This window comes from Drosophila melanogaster, chromosome 3R, assembly GCF_000001215.4.
Source record: "Drosophila melanogaster chromosome 3R".
NCBI lineage: Eukaryota > Metazoa > Arthropoda > Insecta > Diptera > Drosophilidae > Drosophila > Drosophila melanogaster.
In genome coordinates this window covers 5413873-5441401 of record NT_033777.3, presented here as the reverse complement: position 1 = coordinate 5441401, position 27529 = coordinate 5413873, and the positions used below count along the sequence as shown (strand labels likewise).

Below are 27529 nucleotides of genomic sequence, written 5' to 3'. Positions count from 1 at the left end.
AACTGCAACGGCCGGTTGGATGTGGATGCGGGACTCGCAATGGGTATCAATGCATGAGCAGGATGAGTGGCAGGCTCAAAGGATATTTAACGTCTGATTGCACCCTAAAGTGCTGCCTTGCCGCTTCAAGAAATCATGGAATAGATTGAAGTTCATAGGTTTCTTGAAAACCATCGAATGATCAACTTATGAAATGTGTTTCTCAGTACTCCTGCTCACAGGATGTCTTGGGAGCAAGAGGGAGCGATCTCCGCTCGCTCGTCTAATAAAAATGCAAATATTCTTCTGCCAATCAGCGCACCCATTGTTGTCGCTGCAATGAAATCAGATGCAATTTATGCACACTATATTCAATTAAGGCCACCAAAAAGGAAGCGGCAAGGCAGCAAAGTAGCAAAGTAGGAAGGCCACCGGAAGCGGAAGTGGCCGCGTTGAGAGAAAGAGAGCAAAGATGCCAACGCTGGCTGGCCTACAAGGGAATTACTTTGGCGCACTCTTTTTCAAATCACATGCTGCACAGACACAGGCTCTTCCCCACACTGAACGTGTGGGCGGGGGGCGTGAGAAAGGGGTCAGACATCGATTCGTATCGCGTCGCTTTTATGTGTCAACGCCGCATACCATTGAGTTTTATTTTTATTGAACTGGTAATTGAATAAGAAATGACATTGATGGTCGGCTGGCTCCGTGGTCTCCAGGTCCCGTTTCCATGTCCCAGTTTTGAGCTCCGTGCCTCGTGCTCCGTGCTTCATGCACCTCGCCCCAAACTGCTGAGGTCGTTGGGGCCTCGTAGCTTTGCGCCTCTTTATGCTCCTTGCTCTGGCTGCTCCATAAAAAGCGGTACATTATCTGCTCGCCGGGGATCCTAGCTGCTTTTCTAAATGTACCCTAATAGATATTCATGGCGCACGCTTTATTGATATGATGCACTGCGTTTTATTTCTCACTTTTATCTGCTGGAATTAGCCACCTTTTTTTGAAAATTTGGAAATTTTTTATCTGAAAATTCATGTAACCCAGGGAGAAACATAAATCCCTGTTCTTTCAAACTCTAAATTAAATATCTAAGTGTATACAATATAAATAAGCAATAGTGTAATAAGTAATTTGAAAAGTACCGGTAATTTGAAAAGTACCGGAATGTACCGGTTTGCCTTATCTTGTTGTAAAAATTATGTTATTTCATTTCGCATTTCTGTTATTACGCGACTATTACATTACCGCGTCTATAAACATTTAGGATACCTGGTGTGCGAGATTAACATCTTCTCGCTCCGAAAAGGATTCCCTTGGCCAGCTTGACCGCAAACAGCCATTAAACTGGACGTAATTGATTTCGCAGTGCTTAAAATGCCATAAAAATGCACAAATCTCGCATTACAAGCAATAAAAGCCGCCCAACGGGAATCGAGAAAGCAGTTCGACCGCTGGAAAACTGTGGGGGTTTCCTGGGTTTCCTGGGTTTCCTAGGCAAGCGATCCTAAAAGCTAATGCATACACGCTGCTCTCAATCGCATTCGTGGAAATTAAACGCAGCTATATAGCACACACAAGCACATGCATGGAAAATAATGGAATAGGGGACCGCGCAGCGGGAAAAGCGGGAAAGCGGAAAGCAAATGGCAAAGCGGCCAACTCGCAACTGCCAACTGCAGTTAATTGAATTTGGCAAGCGAGAGGTGAAAAGCGGGGGCGTGGAGGTCGTCAGTGGGCGGAAAATATACCGTTTTCCACAACGAAGCTAATACTCTTTTTACCAACAAAAATTCCATAAGTATGCCAAAAACTTAGTGGGAATAAGGATACAATTTTTGAAAAGTAAGTATTTAATATTTTGATTTATGTTGCTATAACCTTTATATTATATATTTATATTTAGTTTCAAGAGAGTATTCTCTGACAGATACTTAAGTGGGAAATTCGAAGTATTCCTAGTTGTTTATTAAAACCAAGTGTTTTTGGGAAGGGTAATCATCGAGGATGTCACTTAGCAAAAGGCAAACAGAATCGAATTTATTTGACTTTGTCTGGGTTAAATTGAAAAACATGTCGAATATTTTCAAATCAATGTTTTATTTTTTGTTTTGTACATTTAATTAAAATTGTCAGAAGGAAATTTAAATTTTTTGTTTGGTAGCCAAACTATCTTAAAACATTTATTAATCGTAGAATAAAACAGGTATACAATAAAGAGGGAAGAATAACGATTTTCCGAGCCTATAAAGTATTTGTATTCTTATTCAGGATCTTTTTTTAGTCCGTATGAATGACGATATCTCGAAAATTATCGATATATGAAGTAGAAACTGAGATTAGGGCAAATAAATTTCAAATTTCACTGGCATTCGGTATTGTGTAAATACTACCTTTTGTGTGCTTTTATTTGTTTTAAGGTGAATCAATCAATTTCTACTTGCTACATAACTCGCTTTGCTGCTTACATATATAATTTTTTGTCTCGCATTCTTCAATTAGCTACGTGACGGATAGCTACTAGGTATGGCATTCCACTGTATATTTCTCGCTCGTTAAAAAAAAAAATACTGGGAAAATAAAAAAAATACTTTTTTTGTTTTAACAGAAACTGAATAAATGTTTTAATTTAACAGTACATCAAATAAAGTGTGATGTGACAGTACTTGATTAGTTAAGTCAACAGATAAATTCTAGTAATTTTGACATTTTTTAAAAAGGACCACAAGTTAGTGAACACCATTGCTGATGGACTCCGCCACAGCAGGCATGCAGGCAGCCGCGGTGAGCACATGTGAGGCATTCAAGCTCTGTGCCTTGCCATTGTCTAATTACAAAAGATAAACCACAAAAGAAGCGCAAATCAAATTAACGGGGCTCGCACACGCACACAAATGCAATTAGCGGATCGGGAGGGGGAGGAGGTGAGCTGGGAAGGATGCAGGTCCTGGATGGAGGTGGCTGTGGGACTTATGCATAGTGTAGGTAGATGGTGCGCTAAACACCGTCGATGAGGGCCAGCTGTCGTGGGATGGTCTATTAAAAAGTTTGCATCTAAACTTTTTAGCTTTCAGCTTTCCACGGGGTCACCCGTGGCCCATTAATAATTTAAGTCCAAGTTGGGGCATCAAAAGTGCAGCGTTTGCATCCTGTGCATGCCCCGCACAACCCTCTCTCTTTAACGTTTTGTGCTCATTGGGGCAACTTTAATCGGGAATTGTGTTAATTGAAAATGCAATTTATTATGGAGGAACTGATTAATGCGAGCGGTCAACAAGGACGCCTTCAATGGATCGTTGATTGAATCGGATTGCATACTAACGTTGTAATTGCTTTTAGCACTGAGTCGCACTTAGCAAACATTTAAATTATCATTAACAAATTCCGTATTAATTACATCAGACGGCTGTCGCAAATGGATTTTATATAATGTGGATATATGTTAGCTCTAGTAACTATTGAGTTAAGGAAAAAACAATAACTTTTGGGTTTTAAATGATGTCAGCTCGCAAATCTTCTTCTAATTGTTAAGAGCAATTACTTTTGTTTCGAGCCTATGATTATCCGACTTACGCACTGCAAGCTTCAAGGCCTTGAGAAGTGTCAAGTGTGAATGCTCTATCTAGCAGTTGAGAGCTATCATTTAGGATTATCTTTACCCTTATGGAACTTGTACGCTCACAAAGTAGCTTTTTCTTTGTCTGAAGTATATTAACCTCGCCACAGAGACTACATATGTATATGACCGATTCGATTTTTCAATATTTGTTTGGACTCACCTGTAGTATGCTTGTTTTGCCGACCCCAGTAGCCCCCAAAAACGCGGCTTTAAGGGGGCCCTGCAGCCATGGCGGCTCCGCACCACCCTCCAGAGTGATGCGCTATGCCGAGATGCACTTGTTCTGTATGTGGAGCTCCATTTCGATTGAGATCTTGGTTGTGGGGGCTGTGGCTGTGGCTTTGGATTTTGATCCTTTGGCTCCTGCGGCTGCTGCTGCTCCTGTTTTGATATTGCCTGCTGCTGTCCTCGCACTATCACCGACATAATCAACGCTTCGTGTGCTTCCGATCAACAGTTTCTTAGAGTTGGTTGGCGATATAGTACTACTCCACATTATATTGTTGTTGTAATTGCTAATGGTGTTATTGTTATTCTTCTGCTTAAACGACGCCAGCTTGCCGGATTTATTGGATCTTTTGGGATGGAAGGACACGTTTTGGGTGGATGCGAAGCCAGCAGGTTTGAAATTATATTGCGTTTTGTGGTAGTGCTAGATGATTCGTTTGTATTTGCTGAAAGAGCAGAAAATACATAAAATTGGTTAGTATCTATAAACTGATTAAACGATTATTCATTTGACTCCCAACTCTAGCATAGCCATTATCCGCAGGACATCAATTTTAAGTGGAAGAATCGCAGGATGGGTCGTAATATTATAATTTAAGTGGCCTTCTCAAGCTATATGACAGCTACACAGAAATGAAAACAAATCAAAAGCACAAAATAAATTGGAAAAGTGACGGAAAAAATCGCACAATGATTTCGTGGCAATCAGCTCGAATTCGGCCGACTAAATTTATTGAGTCGCCAGCGGATATTGCACATTGATTTCAGTTTAATAACGTAAATATTGTTTGGTCCCCAGCCCATTGCCTTCTTCTTTTTTTTTTATATTTTGCGTGTTTCTCCTTGGGGTCTCTTTGCATTGCCAATAATAAATTTCAAATTTCACATTTCACTTCCGCTGCACAACGGAAGTTGATTTCTGGCTCTCGCTTTTGCAGAGGGCGCCAATTCGTGCTGCCTATTTTTTGGAAAACGAGGATAACGGCAAGTGGGGCGTGAAAAATGTTTTCCAATTCTGTTCTCTGTCCGCAGTATTTTTTTTCGTTTAGGGTGGACCGTTTGTAAATTACACGAGAACAGATTTATAATTGGAAAAGTTTGGAGTTTTGCGTTTTGCACGCTTGTTAAAGTCAGTTTGAGTACAAAGAAGCCGATCTGCGCTTTTAATCAGTCACAGCATTTTGCGCCTACTCTTAATTAGTTAGACATCTGCCAACAGCTTCATCCATCATCCATCATCACTCGGAGCAGGGAAAGTTAATAAATTTAATAACCACAAAATATGCCCGCAGCGATGTGTGTGGTGCCAGGGTGCTAAAAATGCCAGACAGCCCCCTAGCCATCGACATCGCATCCTTGTCGTATTTATAGCCCACATCTCCATAAGAATCAGCATCAGGTTCCGTATCCGTATTCGGATCCGCCTAACGCCCACATCCTTCGTCGGATCCCTTCCAAGTCAGTCACCTTTCCAAAAACCATGCGTCATCGAGGCGACGCCCACAACTAACCGGAGCCGTATTGTGGATTGTTGTGGGGAGGTTGCCAGGATGCCAGGAGCACGGATGCCGAGCCGGCTGATTTGATTTGATCAGATACGATTGAGAGCGTCTTAAGCAGCGCCCACACTAGCAAATCGTCGCTTAGAAGCGTTTTCGAGGCTGAGCACTGTGAGTCGAATGGTTGATACCCTATGTGCAATTTCGAGTATATTTATATGGATTTAAATTTTCTTAAATTTATATGTACTGTGTCGCACTCAACTGTCAGCATTAGTGAATATGTGCCCTCGTTCAAAGTTATGTATATGTAATTTAAATGGTTTGCTTTACGATCTTTAATGAAATGGTTATTCTTTTTCAAAAAAATGGACGAAACTTTATCGTGTAAAGTCATGTTGATATCAAAAACAGAGTGGATTTAATAACACGTAATCTTAAATAAATATGGGAGTAACAGGAGTTCATGTTATTATTATATTCTTAAAGGTTCTTTTTTCGGAGAATTAAATATGCTAAAATACCATTTCAATGCCTCGAAGGTTGGGCAAAGCGTTGATGGCCTTGGAGGGGCCAGACGAAATCGAGATTCCCTGAACTAGTTGTCTATTTGCATATTCCTCGTGAATAGGAAAGTTATTTTCTCATCGAACCTTCATTCATGATGGCAGCCCTGCAGGCTAGCACTTTGATTAGATCCTGGAGGCCGGAGTAAATTTAATTTGGAAAACAACACATTGGCCGGGCATGTTATGGCACTCGGAGCGGAGTGGGTTGCCTTTTGTTTTCGATCTCAAGACCCAATTCATACGCACCGTGGCCCAGTTGATTGATACGCTCTCGGCGAGCGTCGAAGTACGTAAACAAGTGCCTTAGGCTGAGGTGGATGTGGATGTGGATGCAAGGCCTACAGGCCGAGGTGAGTGGGCGTGGCATGGCCCGGAGACTCAAATCCTGGAAATTGAAAACTTTCCACTTTTTGGCAAGACTCCAAGGCTCTTCATCCTCAGTCGCGGTTACGAAGCCAGACAATTGTAGCCCAGTTATTGTGTATATATTTGAGCTGTGTGTAATGTAATGCTTTTAGCCTTCCTCCCACTCGAAAATTTCCTGCGGTCTTCGTGCCGACAGGCTCTCGCAACCTGTTCGCCCCGAGTTTTCCGACTCTTCCGATTCCGAGTCCGAGTTCGACTTCCGACCATTTGAGGCAGTCCGCCCCGGCGTTGTTTTAAGCCCCACCTCGTCTTTTGTGCACAGAGCTTTTTATTCGACGTGCCACTAAAATTTTATAGGTTTATTTATTGTTTGCAGAGCTACTTGCTACAGTTGTTTCTCGACCAGCTTTTCTCCTTCCCCCTTAAATGCACTGAATCAAGAGATAACGGCAGGAAATCAATTACAAATTCTAGCCAATTTAAAGACGGCCTTTTAGTCTCTGCCGTCCCCTGGTTGGGTAAAACGAATAATAAAATTAAAGACAGAAAACGGTCCAGAAAAGGGGACTGCGAAAGGAACTACCCTTGGATCCCTCTCCTCCAACTAGTTGGGGCAACATCCTGCAGCATTCGACATTAAAGAACGGAACCTTCAGAAAACGGGGGCCACCAAGGACGTGTATATCTGCATATAAGGATGTGTCCTGTCGACAGGCGGAAATGAAATGCAGGTAGCGAATGACAGCTCTTGGCGGATATTGATTTTGGTGTGTGTTCGCGAACTAGAAACATTTTCCCACATTTCGGCACACAAAAATGCGAGACTAAGCTGCACGTTGGATATTATTTGCAATCGAGGAGCTCAGCATTTTGGAGGCTTTCATCTTTTTTACAAGACAGCTGTACCTCTAATTGGTGCTACAGTCTGCCATCCGAAAAGGGACACTAATGGATTGCCACCCCTTTCATAATTAAAAGCATGGGTTTCGCTCCTGCCATTGGTTACGTAATCCATTCAGAAACTAGCTAAACAAAGCAATTTGCGCCCTAAGCTCCGACATTAATTCAAATTATGACGAGAATAAAGCAAAGCAGGTCGTTTAATCAAAACGCTTAAGTGAATCTTCAGGAAAGGACGCTGGAGATGGGCCCAAAGCGATGACTCGACTGCCTGGAAAGGCACTACGTTTTATATCATTTGCATTTTAAGTACGGCGCTCCAATCCCGCGTCCTTTATCACGTTCCATCCTGGCAGCTAAACGCAAGTTTCAGTGCGTATTTCATACAAGCTAATTTTTTTACGATTATATGCGCTTAATAAACGCCATCGCCCGCGGAGCTGCGATGAGGGATGCCAAGGAATCTGAGCCCGGAGACTCAGCATCTGGGTCCCATCCTCGTCCCCATCCGCATCCTTGATCCCCCGTCACGTGCTGTGCTGACTGCTTAACGTGGGCAACATCTAAGCCAGCGCAGCGGAAACGATGGCAGCGCCATCATCACCAACACCACCACCACAGCGCACAGCGCAGCGGAAGTTCATTCACACACACGCACACACATGCATACATGCATACATGATAGGGGCAAGAAAGGCAGATAGTGGAAGCTTCGATGGACTAGGATTTCTCCTTTGTTAAGTGTGTCCACACGGGCTAACAGGGATTCCCCGACTCGAATTCCAATGAGATCATGTCGCACATCAATAAGAACAAGTTGAAACTATAAACGATGGTTTTTAGTATTTTAAAGTATTTATGTATTATTTAGAAATCTAATCCGCAGATTGAAACCTAGGAAAGGTTTCATCATTTACCCTTGGTCAAAAGGACTCATCCAATCTAATCAGTAAGGGGTGCTATAATATTTTAAAATCTAACTAAACGAAATATTGAACTAATGTTACTTATCGAATAATTACGAATTAACTGAATATGAGTATGTAGTTTTTTTTACATGTTTCTTGCTCCCTTACTGTTGTTTTATAGCGTCCAGAATAGTAATATCCTTTTGCTGTGAAACAAGAAAATTAGTTAGGTAGGATAGTTTGCATGAGCACGACTTCCTCTGTGATAGCTGCAAGATCAATTTACACCCTTTAAACATATAATGTATACTTTCTTTTTAGTTGCATTTCCCCTTCTAAGCAGATGTTTCGTAATCAGCGTGTAAGTTCCTTCTAAATATCAACTACTTAAGTGTCTTTGTATAGCAGATGTCTGAGAGACCTACCCTTCTACCCTGATTTCCTGCTCATTGTCATTTATGGCGTAAACATGGTGTGCACTTTCTGTGCCTCATTGTGGATCCGTATTCGTCCCTGCCTCAGTTGAACACTCAGGCAGTGTCAATGTGTTTGGATTTTGCTGATTACGGCTGCACGTGTAATAAAAGCTCTTAGCATTCGAATCTACATATTTGCCCGTCGGTTTGGCTGTGTGGCAACTAAAGTTTTCCGCCGTTTGACTGCCTTTGCATACATTTATCCTGGCGTCCTTGTCAGGTGGCTCCTGTCGCCGTAAGAGCGCGTTTTGAGTGTTCGGCAAATATGCGAGTGCTTCGCAGGGCTTACCGCAGTGGAGAAGTATCCACCTCCACCCCACAATGCCACACCCATCTTGGGCTCTTCTCGGATTCATCCTACTCCCTGCCTCATTTCGGTTAGCTTCCAGTTGGCTTGGTGGGGGATTGTGAGCACTGTCCGATTCGGACTCAACATTCGTTCGAAGTGCACCGCCAAATGGATTCGTATTCGGTTTACTTTACCACCTCCTCCACTTGATCTTGGTGCGGGCAAAAGTTTTTCAATATTTCAAGAGATTCCGTGTTTTATAACCCCGCCTGAACCCCTCCTTCTTCGCCAGCTGTAGCTTTATATAATTGAGTGGAAGGAAGCAGCTTTAACCGCACGAGTTAACCGTGAAGAGGCGATGGGGATGGAGAGGATTTCGAGTGGAAGCCTTTCGATCCGGCATCTCAAGGTTAAGATACGATAAAATATCTCCTCTTGTTGCTGTTCGCCAAGAACGGGAATCATATTTAATTATGCATTTCCCTTTCGAAGCATAATTATTGAGAGAAAGGCATTGAAATGTATGAAAAATACTTTAATATATCAACGCAAGCAGCCTTTTTTAAGAATTTAATTTAACTGAAATCTATTACTTTACTTTAGCATTCAAGTTGGCCACTTCTCTATTCTGAATCAGAAGTAAACGTTGTCAATGAGCAAGTAATAACTTCTATGATCCAATCAAGCATAACTATGTTACCTGACTTTTCCCTAGAAACTGCGAATTATAATCCCAAACGACCATACAAACGACACGATGGCAGTCCGTCCATGTTGAAGTAACCGTAAGGATCCAGGAACAGCTTTTGCGGATCATAAACCCCGTTCCCCGCTGCGAACCAACTGTGGATGGTCCCAAGGGATGGCGACAAGTGGGCACATGTGGACAGACGTGAGACCCGAATGAAAGGCCCAATTCTCGCCTTGGACACGCACCGGGAAAATCAATGGGAAGGTGCGCTGGTGACCGGGTGAGGGGAGTCAGAAGTGCGGGGTCGGACGAAGCCAGCAGAGAATTTCCAAGTTGATGAGCCGGATTCATTTCGGTTGCGTGCCAAAGTCAACGGAAGGTGCGAATTGGGGATGTCACACATCTGCAGATGGGATCGCGTGGGTGGCTGAACTTTGCAGTCCGGCCGCAAAATGGGGGGCGACAGGAAGCAATCCGAAACATACAGTTGACATGGAGGACATCATTAGCAGGAGCAAAGGCAGCTGTCACTTAGGTCGGAAATTACGCATATCCTTTGATAAATTGTAGCGGAAAGCGAAATAATGAACTCCTTGCAAAGTTTGCGACAAACTATATAAACACTTGACGATTGTGGGTTGTGTACACCGGAATGGCAAACTTTGGTGCACAGTAGGTGAGCGTATCCTTATATGGCCTTTGCAAGGACGTAATTGGGTCAGTGCAGGTGGCAGAACTCAGACTCCTACTCACACAGATATTCCTCGGGATTAGCCTAGCCGATGTGGGTTAGACGCAAGCAAGCAGGCTTGGGCTAATGTCATCAAATGACGTGTCACTCAATCGGAAAAGCCGAGGAAACCCGATATCCTGGCTCACATCTTTGCCCTGATAAGCGACGATATAAGGACGCGAATAAGCTTATGCAAAATTAAATCATTAAAATGCGAGTCAGAAGAAATTTTCTTAAACTGTTTTGCGCACGAGTTGATGCCAAGTCACACATGCCAATGCAAACCGCTCCCACACACAAACTCACACAGATACACACAGAAACGCCCAATGTCCTTAAACACACACACGCGTGCTTGTGCCTAAGTAGATATTTCATCGGATTTTCACAGCAGCTGAGATAAAAAAGCGGCGAACAACGCAGCGAGTCGGGGAAAAACCCACGGACAGCAACAAATTTAAAACGTTTTAGCTTCGAGGAGGAGTTGGGCGCTGGCAGGTTCTCCTCGATAATGGCTGGGGTCATGTTTTGACCTGGTTGACATGAAAGCGGCATGCAGGAGCAGGGAAAACATCGCCAGTCACATGTGTAAGAGCGTGAGGCATTAAAATTAAAGGTAACCACAGAGGAGAGAGGAAAATGCTTTGATCAACCAGGAAGTACAAAAGTCGGAACAGCCTCGAAAGAATTGGGTATATACGCATATGTATGTACCAGGAATAGCATAGGATACATAGAAACTCAAGTGTGTAATATCAAAACATCAATTAATCGCTGTCCTGTAAAAATCAATTATCCTTGGTGAAACTATATTTTTCCGCAACATGTGTTGTGGTGGCACTTGGACATATTCATAAAGGGACATCGAACCGAAGCTTATAACCGAAGCGATAAACGTCTGTTTTTGGGCTCAGCTACGTTCTGAGATGTGTTTAACTTAAAGGCCCCGTTGCCGTCACATCTCATGCCCTCCCACGCTAGAGTACTTCTTCCGTTGAACTTGGGGAGCAAGTGAGCGTACGTGCTCCATACGGCTCCATCAGCCCAGACATCTCAAAGCCACGACTAGGCAGTTGAGAAATTAAATTCTAGTTACGTCCCTGGAATTTAAAAATAGCAAACAATCGGCGAATGGGTAGAAGGGATGGGTAGTTGGCTTTTGGGTTGAGAAGTGGGTGGAAGCGGGTGAGGATTGGAGGCTGAAGGAAGCTTGGATGCGGTTGTTGAACGTGTTCAAATTGGCGAAACGCGTCGAAATTATGTTAATGTTGTATGTTCGTGTCCCGAAGGCGGCCAACAAATTGAATATGTATTTAAGCTTTAATGTTGGGTGGCAGGAGCGGGTGGCTGTCGGGAACGCGTCATTGTTTAATCTATAATTTGGCATCTATATCTTTATTGTGCGCCGGCAGAGAGGTGAAAAGAGTTGAGTCCTGACAATTTGGCATCACTTGGTTTGCCTTTGTCATTCCTACGTTTTTTATGCCTTCCCCAATGTTTGATGTATGTATATACATATATATTCCGTGGAGGAGGACTGCTTAACAATTCCTGTTCATCTCTCTGTCACTTTTAATGAGTTCTTGTGCAAGAATTTTCGTTCCCTCGCTGGAACTTTGGAACGTTGGCAACAATGTCGTCGAAATTGTCGCCGCCCATGATAATCAGGCGAACGCCCTTCAAAGTGGGCGTGGTCGTGGCCATGACGCATTGCCACCATGATTATAATTTCCATTAAGGCAATTTTTTAGGGCTGCAGTAGAAGATGAGATGAGCTGGTGGCGCCGAGCAAGTCATTTTGAACCAATTTGCATTGCAAGCAGTTAGTGCGAAAAGTGAAGCTCATTGGAGAAGAAGATGTATGGCAATAGGCCGTACATTTAATACTTAAGATTTGAGTGAGAGAAGTGAGGGAAATATTTATTCAATATTTAAGATATTTATAGATGTATTTGGGATTGCGGGCAACGTTCATTGTTGACGAATCGATCTAGAAACTTGTCAAAACATTTAAAACGACGCCTAAGCGTATGTACATAAATCAAGGCAGCAGCCAAAACCTAAGACGTCACATCACGCATACGCCATGTGACCACAAGCTACAGATGGGCGGCAAACGAGCGTGTATGTAAATGATTTAGCTGTCCGAAAAGTTTTGAGGCTTGAACTGAACACAGTTAAAAAATTTGGCAACGAACTGGCGAAAACTAAACTGGAATATGCGAAGCATGTGCAGACAATTTGGTCATAACCTTTGACAGGCCATCCAAAAGGATTGTGGGGGCGTGGCCAAGGTAGGGATAACTTTTGAAAGGACCTATGTATTCAACCGAAAAACGAGACGTTGATGGGACACTCTCCAGTAAACAACAAGATGTGATAAATACCGAAAAGTGCGCAGTCACTTTAAATGGCTAATCATTCCCAGCTCCATGATGAATGTGGGGAAATGGGTAAAGTGAAGGGGTGTGGTGTGGATTGGATAGTTTAAGCTCATCGTTTCATTGCTGCTAGCTGCTGAGGCAGTATTTTAATTAAATTTAATGCGCCATAAGCTCTAAATAAATGCCACTTCTTCGTCCTAGAGCCTCCATAAAAGGAGCATTATTGCATGCGAGTGGAAGATCCGTGTGGGTGGCTCCCGATGATGGTAGGAGACCTCCATGTACATATAGTCGGGACTAACGCGACTTTGTGGGCAATATTCCATCCCCTCGTTCTGCTCTTTTGCCGCGCATAAATAAGGGATTATGGATGGATCCACGCATTTAGTTCTCGGAATTGTCACTGCTCCAAGCCGCAAGCCCCAGAAGAACGTTCCCCCCGAAAACTGTGCAAGTCAGATTGACATTAATTTATATATTAGTAGATTATACAATAAAACGGGTAGATAATTCAGGATATGTCAACGGACTTTATGTATGGTTCCAGATATTTTAGATACCTTTCAGATAAAATAAAACGATGTCAAACAATTTTCAGCTGAATGTGGCTTCATTACGTTCAGTACAAATAAACTGATTTTGCATAGCATTTATGTAAATGACAACTGTGCCTAGTTCGCAAAACAATTTTGCCATTTCAACTCTGCATTATCCGTCGTTTTCAATTCACATATTGCTGGCTAAACATTTTTGGATCGCTTCCAGCGCAATCTGGGCACAGGCAATTTAATTATGAATATTTATAATAGGTTTGTCCATAAATCTAATCAAGTGGGAAACATTTTCGTAACTCCAAAGTGTGGCATTTGATACAAGATAATAGCGTGCGTTTAAAAGCCATGAAAGAAGCAGATCGGATAAATGATAGTTTGACACGGCTCGAATTCTCTTAATTGAAAGTGCAATTTGCAGAGCACAGCTGTCAGCTATTTCCGGTCGAAGTTTAAGCCAGATAGTCTAGAAATTCGAGTGACTGACATCCTCACAATGAATTCGCATACGATGCGAATATCTGAGGTGAATGCGAGGGTGAGAGAGCCAGCCAGGTTCGAGTAAATTAATCCACTTCCGTGGGTAAATCCACACAACATGATGTACATACATATATACATATGTGAAGAATATCGATTCGACAGTCATGTGGACACATAACTCTGCCAGCTCAGTACGGTTAATTGAAAATGAAGTGCAAAAGTTTCTTAAGCAGCCAAACAAATGATAAAAGCCAACTGGAAAGAGGGAAAACTTGCTGAAAAAACAATTTCAATTGATGACAATGAAGATTGGTCGTAATGTCAAATGGGTTCCATATGATGGGTAAATAAAAGTGCGGAGCTGTTTTCCACTTTATTTTATAAGTGGACTACTACTATGGGGCTACTTTTTTTCTTTCTATTTTATGAACTATGATCGATGAACTCAGAAAATTCAATCATACTCCACATCATACTTATCGAAGGTGGCAACAATAGATCGCCAGAAACATCAACTTCCTGCCTGCGTAGAAGTCTGGCAAGCTCCCGAATCGCATGGCGGAACGGGAAAAGGGGCGTGCCAAGGACGACAGACGTTGGCAAGGCCGTTCCGATGTTCACCAATCCAAGCCGCAGATCCGAAAGGAGCGCCGCCATCCGCCACAGCCAAATCATCCTCATGAGAAGGACCAGCGACAAGATCGTCGGTTCTCAGAGGAGAAGCAATCCCTACCGGAAATTATAGTGGCGGGAAAGTACCGTTTATTGAAGCGTATTGGAAACGGATCCTTCGGCGAACTATTCCAGGCCGAGGGCCTCAAGTACCACGAGAAGGTGGCCATAAAGCTGGAGAGCTCCACGGTCAAGCACCCATTGCTGCCACGCGAGGCCAGGATCTATGGCATCCTGCAGGGCGGACTGGGCATCCCGCATGTGAAGCACTATGCCACCGAGGGGGCGTACAATGTCATGGTGATGGACCTCCTGGGGCCCACGCTGGAGGATCTGCTAAACCTCTGCTCGCGCTCCTTTAGCATGAAGACCACCCTGATGCTGGCCGACCAGATCCTTGCCCGCGTGGAGCTGCTCCACCGGAGATGCTTTATCCACCGGGACATCAAGCCGGACAACTTCCTGATGGGCCTGAACCGCCACCAGACTCAGGTGTACATGATTGACTTCGGACTGGCCAAAAAGTTCTACAGCCTGCGCACCCAGAAGCACATCGGCTACACGGAGAACCGGGACCTGGTAGGTACGGCCCGGTACGCCAGTGTGCGGGCCCATTACGCGGAGCAGAGTCGTCGGGATGACCTAGAGTCCGTGGGCTACCTGCTGCTCTACTTCCAGCGGGGTCGTCTTCCCTGGCAGGGAATCCGGGCGCAGTCGCAGGCCCAGAAGTACGAGAAGATAGCTGAGTACAAGGCCAACATCCCACTCCAGCAACTCTGCTCCGGATTGCCTGTCGAGTTCTTCATGTATCTGAAGTACTGCCGCAAGCTGCACTTCGCCGAGAAGCCGGATTACGTGTATCTGCAGCAGCTGTTCAAGGTGCTCTTCCGGAACCAGTACAAGGTGTGTGACTTCCTCTTCGACTGGGTCGTTTTGAAGCGAGAGTCGCCGGAGCAACAATCGCAGCAAAAGGGTAGGGAAAGGGACAGGGGTGGAAAAAGGAACGTGGTGGTGCAGAAGGAGAGGCATCGAAACAAGGATAGGGATAGTGATACGCAGAGGTGTCGAATTAAGAATGGGGGAGATCTGCTCGAGATCGAGGAAAATGAAAGTACCACTGGGGAAGACCCAAACGAAGATAAGCCTCAAAAAAAGCATGGCAAGGCCTGCTCCTGCAGCTACCACCTCCAGAAGAAGCGCCTCCAGGATCGGGATAGGAGGGCGCCTCTGATGACCGAGCGGAGGATCCTTTCGGGGGAGCAGGAGCAGGAGCTGGAGCTGGAGCTGCGGGGGTCCCCTCAGATGCCCTGTCTTTGATATTACGCTGTTTGTAAATGTCTCGCGTGTTAATTACCTGCCGAGCAACTATATTTAGCATGACTTAACCATTTACCCAGCTCAGTTCCTTTGTTCGAAAAATCAACGTCTTGGGTAATCGGGAAAGCTCTTGGGCGCCCTCAGAAGTCAACTGGCAGCCTCGCCAACAATGGGACCAACTTTGCGGGGCGTCCCACACGGTGAAATCGATACCGTGGAAACTTGGGGGATATAAAGGATAATGGAGGCAATGTGGGACTATTCTACCAACATATCCTACACTAAAATAAGAAATGCATTTTTATACAAAATTTAAAAAGTCGTAACAAAAGTTTACCAAGTAGTTTTTGCAATAAAATAGTTTATGAACAATATAATTTAAGTTTAATTTGTTTTACTGTATCCCTAAGTTTGCCCAACTAAAAGACTATAACCCTTTCTCTAGCTTTTCCTTGGCTGGCACCATTTGCTGTAGAGAATGAAAAAGTAGCCCGGAAAGTGTAACACACACATACACTTTCGATAGCTTGGATATTAATAAGGGGGTTAATTATTGGCCCAGCCAGGACGCGTTACGAGATTCCTGACACGACTTCAGGATGTGTGGCTGGGGCGGAAGGAGATGGCTAGCACCCGAGGACATATAAATGACTCCACCAGTGGCTTGGAAGGAAATAGGGTAGTAGTTTGCTCAGTCGCGCAGCAATAATGCGGACTCACGGGTCTAAGATATCCTAGCAGTCCGCAAGAACACACAGGCCAACTATTTTCTGTCCCAAAGAGCTTTGGCCCAAACACCGAAACCGGCGGCAATGGCGACTTTAGGCTGGGCGTGAGGGTGCATAAATCTATAAATAACTCCCCTCGCCGGGTAATCCACTGAGCGAAAATCTAGGAATCATATTTAATGCCTAACAAGACAGGGGATCAATTTAAGCTGACAGAAACTAAAACTAAACTAATTAATTGTAATTGTATTGCAATCTTCTAATAATAGAAAATATGGATTTTTTCACTTTAATGATCGTGCCAATTGAAAAAAATTACTATGTGAGAATGTAAAACCTGAAAAATGTTATATATCTAATTATAATTATCCCTTAATTACATTCAACTAGGATATATATTAATTATATATCAACGAGCGAGTACAATTTATGCCCACTTAAAACCACCTTCTCAGCAGCTTTTCATTTAAAGTGCTTCTCTAAAAAAATAGTCTACGCTTTCTCCCTGCAGACGGGTTTTCCCGTGTACGCAGCGCAGACGCTGCCACGCCCATTTAACATCCCAAGTTCTGCGATTCGAGGAAACTGCCTCCTTGGGACTTCCACCCACGAAATACTCTGGGTAACTTTCCAAAGAAGTTGAATGCATGCCTAATGTCGAAATCCCTACACCACAAAAGAGCACACCCACACCCACACCCACACGCACACTCACACAGCACACGCACACTCATGAAAATCCGACCCACGCACTCATTCGCTTTTCCGTTCACGTACACAACGCGCTGAAGCGTAAAAATATTTGCAAGCTTTGGCTTCGACTTTCTCCTTTCTCCATTCACCATTCTCTTTGGCCGTCGCATTTCAAATTAAGTTAATTTTTTTCGTTGAACAAAATGGCTACAAATCTGTGTTTTATTTATAAGTGCCGCTGGCCAAGCGAGCAGACACATTACAGAAGGCAGTGAACTCGGTCATTCTACGCTGATGGGTCCTCGATGAACTTCGGTGACATTCAAATTGGGCAGTTAACGAAATTGTGCAATTTGTGGGTCAATGGCAAGTGGCGATGGCAATCCGAATATCAAGTGGATGCGAGTGGACATGTGAGTGGGTCCAGCGGTACCATTATGCTTATGGGTGTCTAATGGGGATAACTGAGACTGTGGCAACGTTGCGTATGAGCAATATTGTCACTTTATGGTGTTGTGCGCTTGATTCTTACATTTTCGAAATTGCTTATATGTACCAATTCAAATTATCAGTAAGTACTAGTAGTACTAGTAGTCTTATTGTTTAAGAAGAACTTTTGATCTATCCTAATGCCTGATACGTTTCGTTTTGTATGAAATTGTGTTTTCAACGAACGCTAAAACTTTACATGCTCACTTTAAATCAATTATGTCTTGCAATTAATTTCAAGAAAGGCCGGCTCATCAAATTAGTCACAAACGATTGCCATTTATAACAATTATTATTTAATCAGCGTTTCCAATATCTAGCAGCGGATTGCTGCTGGAAAACATTTGTGCCTTGTGGCAAAAGTAAATGAGATGACAGGGTAATTAAAAATTTTGCATGTGTGGAAAACATTAATTATGCAGATGTGTAATTAAAAAGTATGGTTTCAATAAAGTCTCTTCGCCAGAAATTGAGGTAATTGTGCTATTTTTTAGGAATTCGATTTTTAATTCTGGGCGCAAATATTCAAAATTAAGCACCAACGTTATTTTCTTTAAATGGTGTACCGAGTAGGCCAGGAAAATTAAATAAAGTAAAAGTAAAGTAAAGTATTGTCGATAAATAAACAAATAAATTGGCGAAATAATAAAATAACTTCATATGTAAGAAAAACTAAAAAAAAACTGAATACTTCACATAACATAAATATTCGAATCTTTTCAAACTAAAATATATCAGTATATACAATATATCAAAATATGTTGTTGAGCATTATGTAACAGGTAGCATTACCACCATTAATGTATATATTTTTGATAAAGGATACTAGCTGAGTCAAGTGGCAAATGTCCGTCCGTTAAGTTTTGGGCACATATACGGCTGCCGCTAGATGGAGTTCGTGTGCAATCTCGGGTGATATTAATACGAAAACAGAAATTTGAAAACATCTATAAAAGTAGCATCTCAAATTAAGATAAACTTTTTTCGTTGCAGTTTTCTTATGCTAGTATATTGTTTTTGTTTTTTTTTTTGTGTTTTTGTAGTCAAAATTGACTGGCTAATATACCTATAGCCGACCGAGTACTTTGCCATACACAGCAGAAGGCTGTTCTGGTGGTCATAAATTATTCAATTGAAAATATGTTAAAAATTCACAGTAAATTATTTACGCCAGGGACCCTGTTCGGTGTACAAGGATATTTACTCGAACGGCAGAGTGTACCATATACGTTCGTACACTCGAAGGGCCCATTGATAACCTCAGAGGGGCTTCGGCCACATAAATTTAGCCATAAATTTGCCTTCCCTTACAAACAGATACAAAGGCAGAAAGCACGGTCACACACTACCCACACACACACACATACGAACTCTCTCAACTCTGGCAACTTTCATTTCATAACTTTGTGGCACTGCTGTCGAGTGCACAGTGGTCAAGAGCATATTTGTTGTCAATTAGAGTTGACATTTTTATTTTGAAGGATACTATGCCATACTATGCATGAATTGGTAAAGGACAATGGCATCCTTATTGCTTAAGAGCCTTTTAAGAGCCTTTTCATTATACAGGTATATATATTTATAATTTTGAGCACTGTCGTTGCGAATGCGATGTGGCGTGGTCAGCAGCAGATGCCGAGGGAGTGTCCAGATGACGTGCTCCAGCAAATCAGTCAGCATGGCGAATGATTTGCCATTGCACGAGGCCAGCCACGTCGATAAGCAGACGACACGGCAGGGCACACGTGGCGTATGATTAATGCGTCTGGTGCGCGCTTAATGCTCTTAAGTGCACATAAATGATTGCAATTTCGCTCGTCCTGTTAATGCATCTAAAATCGCATTACGTGCAATCGGCATCAGCCATTCAGCCAGAATTGACCAATCGACTCGAGGCAAAGGCAGTTCATATGAATATGTGACCACATTATTGTGTAGTGGTGGAACTGCAAATCAAAATGGTTTTCCAGAAACAACGAAAATCAGATATTGTAGAATAAATCAATCACGAAAATCTATCGCATAAGTTATACTAAAGCTTTGCGAAATCAACGAACATTATCCTTGTAGGAAATGCGCATTGAATATTTTGTCAAAGGATTTGGCCACGTCCACCAATCGGAATTTCATTAGTGTCGCTAGTCTAACGTGATTGGTTGAAATAAGATTTCAGTTTCTGGACGTATATAAATGTGTAAGCAAAGGACTTTTAATATAGATATGAAGCACTTATCAATGAATTATATATACATTAATAAATTATGAGTAAATTAGTCGTTTTTGGGAGATTTTACCAGCATTTAAGTGTTAAACTGATTTAAACAATATAGTAGTGGCTAAAAATAGAATGTATTGTGTAGTGTGTAGCATATTTAAAATACATATTCAAGACTCTTAAATAAGAACACAATTAAATAGGTTAATTGGCTGTTCAGCCGAAAGAATTGCCTTGGATAGAATAAGATGTGCTTTTTGAAATAACTTTATTTTAATGATTAATTGGTTTTTGCCCTATCTGGTATTATTTTAATTTAATAATTTTTCCAATTTAAACTAAAATCATTGTTTAGTACTAGGAAAGTTCCTTGACAATCAGATACGCGTTATTTATTTTGTGGAAGAAAATTGTCAGTTTGTTGAAAAAACTAATATCTGAAGTAAGCAAATACAATACTGTTGGCGTGACTATTTTAGGCGGCTTATGGGCGTTAGAGTGGGCGTGGCAATATTATTAAATCAAGCTTTTCTAGAACCAGCGATTTTAATCAATTGTTCTTACAATTTCCCCGACATCTCGGTGATACTGAAAGCTGGACATACGGACATGGCCATATCAACGAATCTAGTATATAAAAGAGTATAGGAAGAGTATGGCAATTTGTACTTTCCTCCTGGTAGTTAAATAATAAATGGCACTTAGGAAATTTACTAACCTAATTAGCCTTCACACACCTGCCATTGAGAACTGTGAATATTTTAAATAGAAAATGGGGTGGTTCGACAAGGTCTTCGGTCCGATGAGAAAAACAAACATGAAAAGCAAACATGCCTCCCTGTTTCCCGCTTACATTTTATTAATTTTGTTGTAGGTGAGATCCATTTGGGTTTCAAAGAGCTTAACTCAATGAGACAGATTTACTTACCGCATTCTTACGCCAACCGATTTTATTTGCCCAACTGAACCCAATTTACTGGCACACTGTATTTTGTGGCCCTAACTTATTAGCTAATTAGTCAAATATTTGCGCTCTAATCGCACAGTTAATATTCATCACTAAATCATCGCATGAGCCCGGTCTAAGTGGCCCAAAATACACAGCGAGCTACCATTTGATTCGCTCAAGCGTCTTTGATTAATGCGCTAATTGAACATTTAGTCGCAAAGGCAAGGCAAATATTGATTTTATTGACACATCTATCAGGCTCATCGGCCAACAGCCAACAGCCAACGAGAAACAGGCAAGGGAGAAAGTTTGTGTAAAGTTTTCATGTTGTTGCTGAGCTTGTTTTGTTTTATTTATTATTTTACTCAGCGCCACCGCACATTTGCTCTTTGACGGAGGACAGCCACATACCGCTTTTCCCACGGAAAAGCCCCAATATGTGTGTGCGTGTGTGTGTGGGTGTTTGCCAAAGCGCTTGGCCATTAAACCAATTTTCAGGTTAACAAAAAGTGGACAAAAGGGAAATCGTAAAAAAAGCTGGGGAAAAAAAGTGAATTTTTTTCTGAACTTCGCTGAAAAGGGTATCGGGAAACTCGAAAGGAAGTTTGAAAAGTTTGTGCAACTTTGTAGTTTAAAATCCAAAATGATTTGGTCGACTTTTGTGCATTTTACATAAACATTTCAACAAGTTAAGCGAATACAATATCTTTATATATTGTTTGTCAAAACATCATTTACGTAAATGATATTTTCTTTAAACCATTACGGAAGAAATAAATATGCCAATAATTGCACAAGTAAGAATGCTTATTTTACCCATAAGTTAAAAATAATGTTGTTTTGATAAGGATGCTCAGTAAAATTAATAGCAAATATAGTAGTTACACTTTGAATGGATTGTGTATATTGAAGGGTATACAGGGTCTCATTTAATCTAATTTGTTGTCACGTTGGCTAGGTTCTTTTTAAGTTTTCGACAACAAAAAATATCCGAGGGCTTAAATTTCTTTCGCCGGGAATGACCCTTTTTAATTGCTTAAACATTTAGGCACTTTCACTCTGTATTCAACAAAAAGGGCTTTATAAAAAGAAAAAAGCTCAATAGCGTAAATTAGTTGAGTTTTAGGGGAAATGGTAATAACAGGACAGGTGTGTGAGTGGAAAGATCTAGAACCCTGCCATTTCCCTGGCGGCCTTGGGGCCTTTGTCCTGTTAATTGCCTCTGATTGCCAATATAGCGATATCCTGGACAAATAATTTTCAGTATATTTTGGGAAAGAATATGTCTTATCCACAGCTGTTGTTGGTTTCCAATGTCCCCAGTTTTGATTATAAAAATTGATAGGGTACTTCTTCTCAGGTGATGTGCAATAACTTTATTATATAACTTCTTTATATATTATTATTATATATATTATATTATATATTATTTCATTATAATCTGGCATTTCTCAGGAACGGTTGCATGGTGATAAATAGCTTCAGATGACTCAAGCACTTTTGAATTTATTAAGTTATTTAGTCCAATCGCCATTATTCCATTAACACAAACTCATTTGAACAAGCTGCATTATGAGCATTGTCAAATAGCTGGGAATAGGATTTAGTGTCTAAAGGACATTATCCGCTTGCGTAATCCGAATAATCAGCTCGCCAACCAAACCCGAAGTCGATTCAATTGCATTGAAATTGAACGCATTGAATCAGCTTAAAATGTTTTATCATCGGAAGCTGCTAAGAGGCTTTGGTTTAGCATACAAGGACATTTGGATACCAATTATTTCACTCAGTTCGGATGAGTTTTGTGGGCTTGGAGTTGTGCACACAAAGGAGTTGTGTTCAGGACTACCATGTAATAGAGAGTCTGCGCGTTTGAAGGGAGTCGTTTTCCACTTAACTTTATGCCCTCCATTTGCAAATGTACTTTTTCGCTCGCCGCACATTTGGACGAACTCCAGCTCGTTCGTTTTTTGGCCAAACTGTCTGCCTTTTTGGGAATTAATAACATTAAAAGCCGCACCTGGCTTCTTCGGCAAACAGTGCGACAGCATAATTTTGAATGCAAAATACTGATGGTTGGCAAGGATGCGGCCTCAAAGGTTATGCCGACAATGCTCCGTCTACCACTTTGCATGTCTATATCAATTTTCAGGCAAGTGCAGAGTGGGAAACAAAAGAGTCTGGTAAAGAGTGCAATTTGCGAGACAACAGCAATTACAGAAATAAATACCCCCACCCCCACTTTCTAATGGCACTCAAAGATGTTCGAGGATGTTCCACGATAGACACCATGCCAAACTCCTCACTTCGAGGGGATTCCCCTTACTAACAGCCTTGCTAACACCACGGCTCTGAATTAAATGCACTTTCAGGGGTTTTCCTGTTTGCAACTAGCATGCCATAGCATAGTAAATTATACACACCGGTGGATAATAACCAACCATTTAAATACTGTTGCCTAGTAACTCTTTTCAACTATTGCTCCTGGTGATTAAGAGATAAAACACATACATCTATCTGGCTATAAGGATACCACACACCTCGCTTGTGAAAAAGTTATAGCTCAAATTCTATTGCATCTGCACTCGCATGTGTGGGCTTCGTGTGTTTGAATTGCTGATCAAAAAGGCAAACTCAGAGCGTGTTCCTATCATACATTTCATTCTCCTCGATGCGATTTCATCTGGGGGCTGAGCAACTTTGGCTTGGAAAGTGCGGAAAACGAAACATTCGCAAATAAGTTTCTAGTATAGTTGGACAAGTTTCTTCTTTCTGCAAAACTTTTTGGTGTCCTGCAGCGACAACAGTCTGCTCCAGAGCTTCCAAGTGGAGGATGTGCAACTGCAGTTGGTGCAGTTGGGGGTGGAGAACTCGACCTCGGCGCACTAATGAGATTAAAATGAAATGGACATAAACTTAATTCCATTAGAGCTATTGCTTGAAGAGATCGAAGATCGCAGCGAACTTAAGAAATGGATGGGTTATAATAAAAAAAATATATAGTTTTCTTCTTAGTTTATACTTATATTGAGGTAAAAGTCAATGGATTAAGAATAGTTTCAATGAAGCAGGCAAGGAAACGAATAACATCTGACATGTTGAGTAAGTGAACTGGAAGTGGTGCAAATTCTGCATCGTATCGAAATGACAATTCATTAGTTGACCTCTTCAAATAATCAATATTTCGAGACTTGGGGCAACCAGGACTCAGGAATTCCCAGATGAAAATGTTCGTTGGAATTTGGGGCTAAACGAGGCGAACCTGATGCGAAATGGCAACATAGCTGCTGTCAATTTCAGTTGGATTTGGCAAAAGTTTTCGGAATTGAAATTCCTCGCAGCAATTAGAATTTCTATTTCTGCCATGATTTCTCATGAAAATTTCCGACCAGGGATTCTGCGAGTTGCAAGCAGCCTTACCAGCTCACCAACTTTCAATTAAATGGGGGCACAAGCGGATTCCTCCCACTCTAAGAGCCACGTCACCAGTTCTTTGCTTCTTTGGTCACGTACCTAATTTTGCTCATAATTTCCCATGTACTGACCCCCAGAAACTCCGTGTAAGCTGTCTAAGATTAATGACCTTTCCCACTCGCCGACGGCAGCCGCCAGTGCGAATATTTTTGTGTGTGTATATTTTAATTATTAATGCATAAATTATGATTTACACAAGCTGTGGTCGCTGAGTGGCACAAAGCCGGAAAAAATGGTATACGACCACGAGAAAAACGGGAAAACGGCAAAAGTTGGCCAGAACTAGCTTCTACTAACCTGATTTCGCCTTTGCTGTTGCTGCTGCTGCTGCTGCTGCAATGTTGCTGCGGTGCTGTTGCTGCTGCTAATGCCGCTACTGCTGCCACTTCCGGTGCTCCTTCCACACTCGCGCTGTCTCACTCGCACAACATGAACAACAACTGGGATCAGTTAATCCATCATCATTATGATTTTCTTATTGTGGTGCCGCTCTTAGTTAAGTTTAGTGGAGGAAAACACTTTTTCAGTTTCACTTCTCAGGTTGTGCTGTTGGCTTATTTTCGGGGCGTTTTTTTGCAAACTTTCTACTCATTTTGGCAGCAACATAATATCCTTTATCTTCTGTTCTAGCCTCGCTTTACTCTATGTACATGTGTTTCTGGCACTTTTCAAAAAGGCATTTACATAGTCGTATCTATTGTTTCTTAGCCATCCCGCTCGGCTCGACTGCTGCGAAATTCTCGTAATTAGCTGCTGTGACTACAGTGAGTACAACAACAAGTGGCCACTCCGCCCTGTCTTTATAGCCTAATGCAAATTTAATTGCGGTTCACCCCTCCCAACCCATCGCCCACAATGGAAATGTGCTGTACTTGCCAATGGATTTTTGCGGTTACATTTTGAGACCTTATCATGTTTCTGCTGCCCCAATTTGCCACGCCCAGCACGCACACACTGCCGCCCGCTGAGCCAGACTATCCTATCCATTTGCTTCTCCAGCACTTTTCCGCCCACTTTCCCCTTTCCCTCACCAGGCCGCTTTCCACCTGGTGGAAAACTTTCAGCTTATTTCTGGAATTGCCGCTTTTGCTGTTGCTGTTGCTGTTGCCTTTAATGAGCTTCCTCCTGGTTGTGGCTGAAATGGGAAGGCCATGCAGCCTCCGACTCCAAATGGCGCTGCTTAGAGCAGCAGTCCTAGTTGCCACCTGAGGGAACAAGGTGCACTGGCATTATAAAGGTGACATGAAGCACATCCAGCTGGAAAAGACCTTTGCCAAATGCAGTTAAGCAGATGTCTCCAATACAGGTCATTACTGAATTGGAGATTTACTTCTGCACTATTAAACGCTAGTAAAAGTATCGGATTGCGTTATTGAAGGCATTCTTTGTTTATAAGAAACTATAACTATAATAATTGTGGGGCATATTATGCAATGCAAGTAATGATAGATTTTATAAGTATAAGTATTATTTATTCATTCTAATTAAACAAACTGCCTAAAAACATTCAAACGTAAGCTGAGTTCATATTTTTGTGAGACATGCTGTAGTCCGTGAAAAGTTTCACCAAATTGAAAATAAATGTATTATAATGTTCTTCAACGCAGTTACTAATCGCCTTCCTTTGAGTTGATTACCCAATAAAAACTGTCCGCCACCCAAACTGACCCTCAATGGTTCATTGGACAATGAGGTTCCGCACTTCTGCGATAACCCTTGGCACCCAATAATAATCATTGGGTCGAGCCTTTGAGAACGCCTCTCCCCCCCTCTTCAAAACTCGGGTGCAACAGTGCGTATGCGTTATCCAAAGTTTGAACAACAGTTGTGGCCGTGGCAATTGCGGGGCAAAGCGAGTACTGTTGTCCTTGCCAGCTGATGGACGCCTGGCCTAGCAGCTGTTATCACATCCTAATGCTAATGAGATTTTCATTGCTGGTGCTGTATCGGCGGCATTATCCTTCCCCTCCCCTCCAACTCCCCTCGCGAAAGGCAATACTCCTCACTGCCATACCAGAGATTCGTCATTCATAGCATTCTGATGGCAGCTGGCTGGCGCTAACGATGCCGAAGCTTTGGCCGTCTTCAGATGCTGCTGCCGATGATGAGGATGATGGCTTATGTAACTAGTGCTGCATAAATCCGAGAACACACACACACACACACACTCGCAAGTGGCGTGGGCAGAGGCCCACGAAATGCTTGTGTTTGGTGTTTTGCCTATGTCCTGGCTGCTCCTCATTCCCAACTACTCAAACTGTGTCTTTTCATGTTTTCTCGCTCGCCCCAGACATCATATCCTTTCTGTTCGAGTGTGTATGTGGGGCAGTTGTGTGTCTGCAGCAGTGGTAATTCGTTTGGCGCACGAGATGCTGCGTGCCTCTAACACTAAGAAGTCAGCAGCAAAAGAACTAGAACCGAACGAGTGGACCTTTGTCGTTGTCTGACTTCAAGTGGGCGGAGGGCGATGAGGTCCTTGGACAACACACTGGCACTGGCACACACACTCGCGTCCACGTTTGTTTCACTTCACTACCTTCACACACACGCGTTCCCCTAGAATTGGCCCGGTTCGGCTGGCTTTGCCTTGGGTTTTGGCTTCTGGCAGCGAACTGGCTTGCGAATCTGCTGGCGGATGCTGCTCTCGGTGCTGTTCATCTCCCGTCGATGGACCATGTTTGACTGGCTCCCAATAGAAGCCATTGGCTGTCGTTCGTCGCCACGCTCGCTTCGTCCTGGCCAAAATGCGGATCCCGTAACAGTGTCTGTGGTTTCTGCTGTGCTGCTCTCCTCTGCCCTGCTCTCCTCTGCTGAGGAGAGATTTTCTTATACGAATCTCTGCAAAGAGCAAGGAACGAGTCCTTCGAGAGCGAGAGAGAGAGAGAGAGCTCTCAGATGGCGAGTCACTTCTCTTGTTGCATTTCACAGGCTCAACGAGCCACAGATAATGCACGTGAGTTGCTGAAGCTGCCAGATGGTTCAGATTGCTATGCCTTTAAATATAAAATGGAACACGTCCTTAAAAATTAAATATTATATACATATATATATAAGAGAGAACCCAAAATGGTATCTAAGCAGAAGTGCAACAATATAAAATTAAGCTTAGAATTATTATTATTTTAATAGCTATCACTATCGATTTGCACATTTTTATCCGTATGAAAATAAAAATTAGGCAAGACACTTAAAATTAAGCATGCAAATTCTAATCACATGATTATTATAGATTCTATTAATACTACTACTGAGCCAACTTATATCGATATTCAAATAATATTTGTATTTTAATCTTCCACACGTTATATAGGCATATTTAATGC

General features: G+C 42.3%; 2 protein-coding genes across 5 annotated transcripts in view; one reads left to right on the top strand and one right to left on the bottom strand.

The window, feature by feature from the left end:
* CG14669 (uncharacterized protein) overlaps positions 1–26875 on the bottom strand; it is a 43868-nt gene extending 16993 nt beyond the window's left edge. For all 4 annotated transcript variants that reach the window (NM_001275352.2, NM_141280.3, NM_001316556.1 and 1 more), the window contains exons 1-3: positions 26743–26875; positions 24504–24935; positions 3753–4266 (exon numbers count right to left, since the gene is read on the bottom strand). In NM_001275352.2, the coding sequence (NP_001262281.1) occupies positions 3753–4088 (336 nt within the window). In that variant the 5' untranslated portion in view covers positions 4089–4266; positions 24504–24935; positions 26743–26875. The remainder of the gene's footprint in view (positions 1–3752; positions 4267–24503; positions 24936–26742) is intronic.
* On the top strand, positions 14145–16033 carry CG12147 (uncharacterized protein). The gene has a single exon (NM_141279.2). It carries the CDS (start codon positions 14225–14227, stop codon positions 15656–15658), a length of 1434 nt encoding a protein of 477 aa, NP_649536.1. The 5' UTR covers positions 14145–14224; the 3' UTR covers positions 15659–16033.
* Positions 26876–27529: the final 654 nt, after the last annotated feature.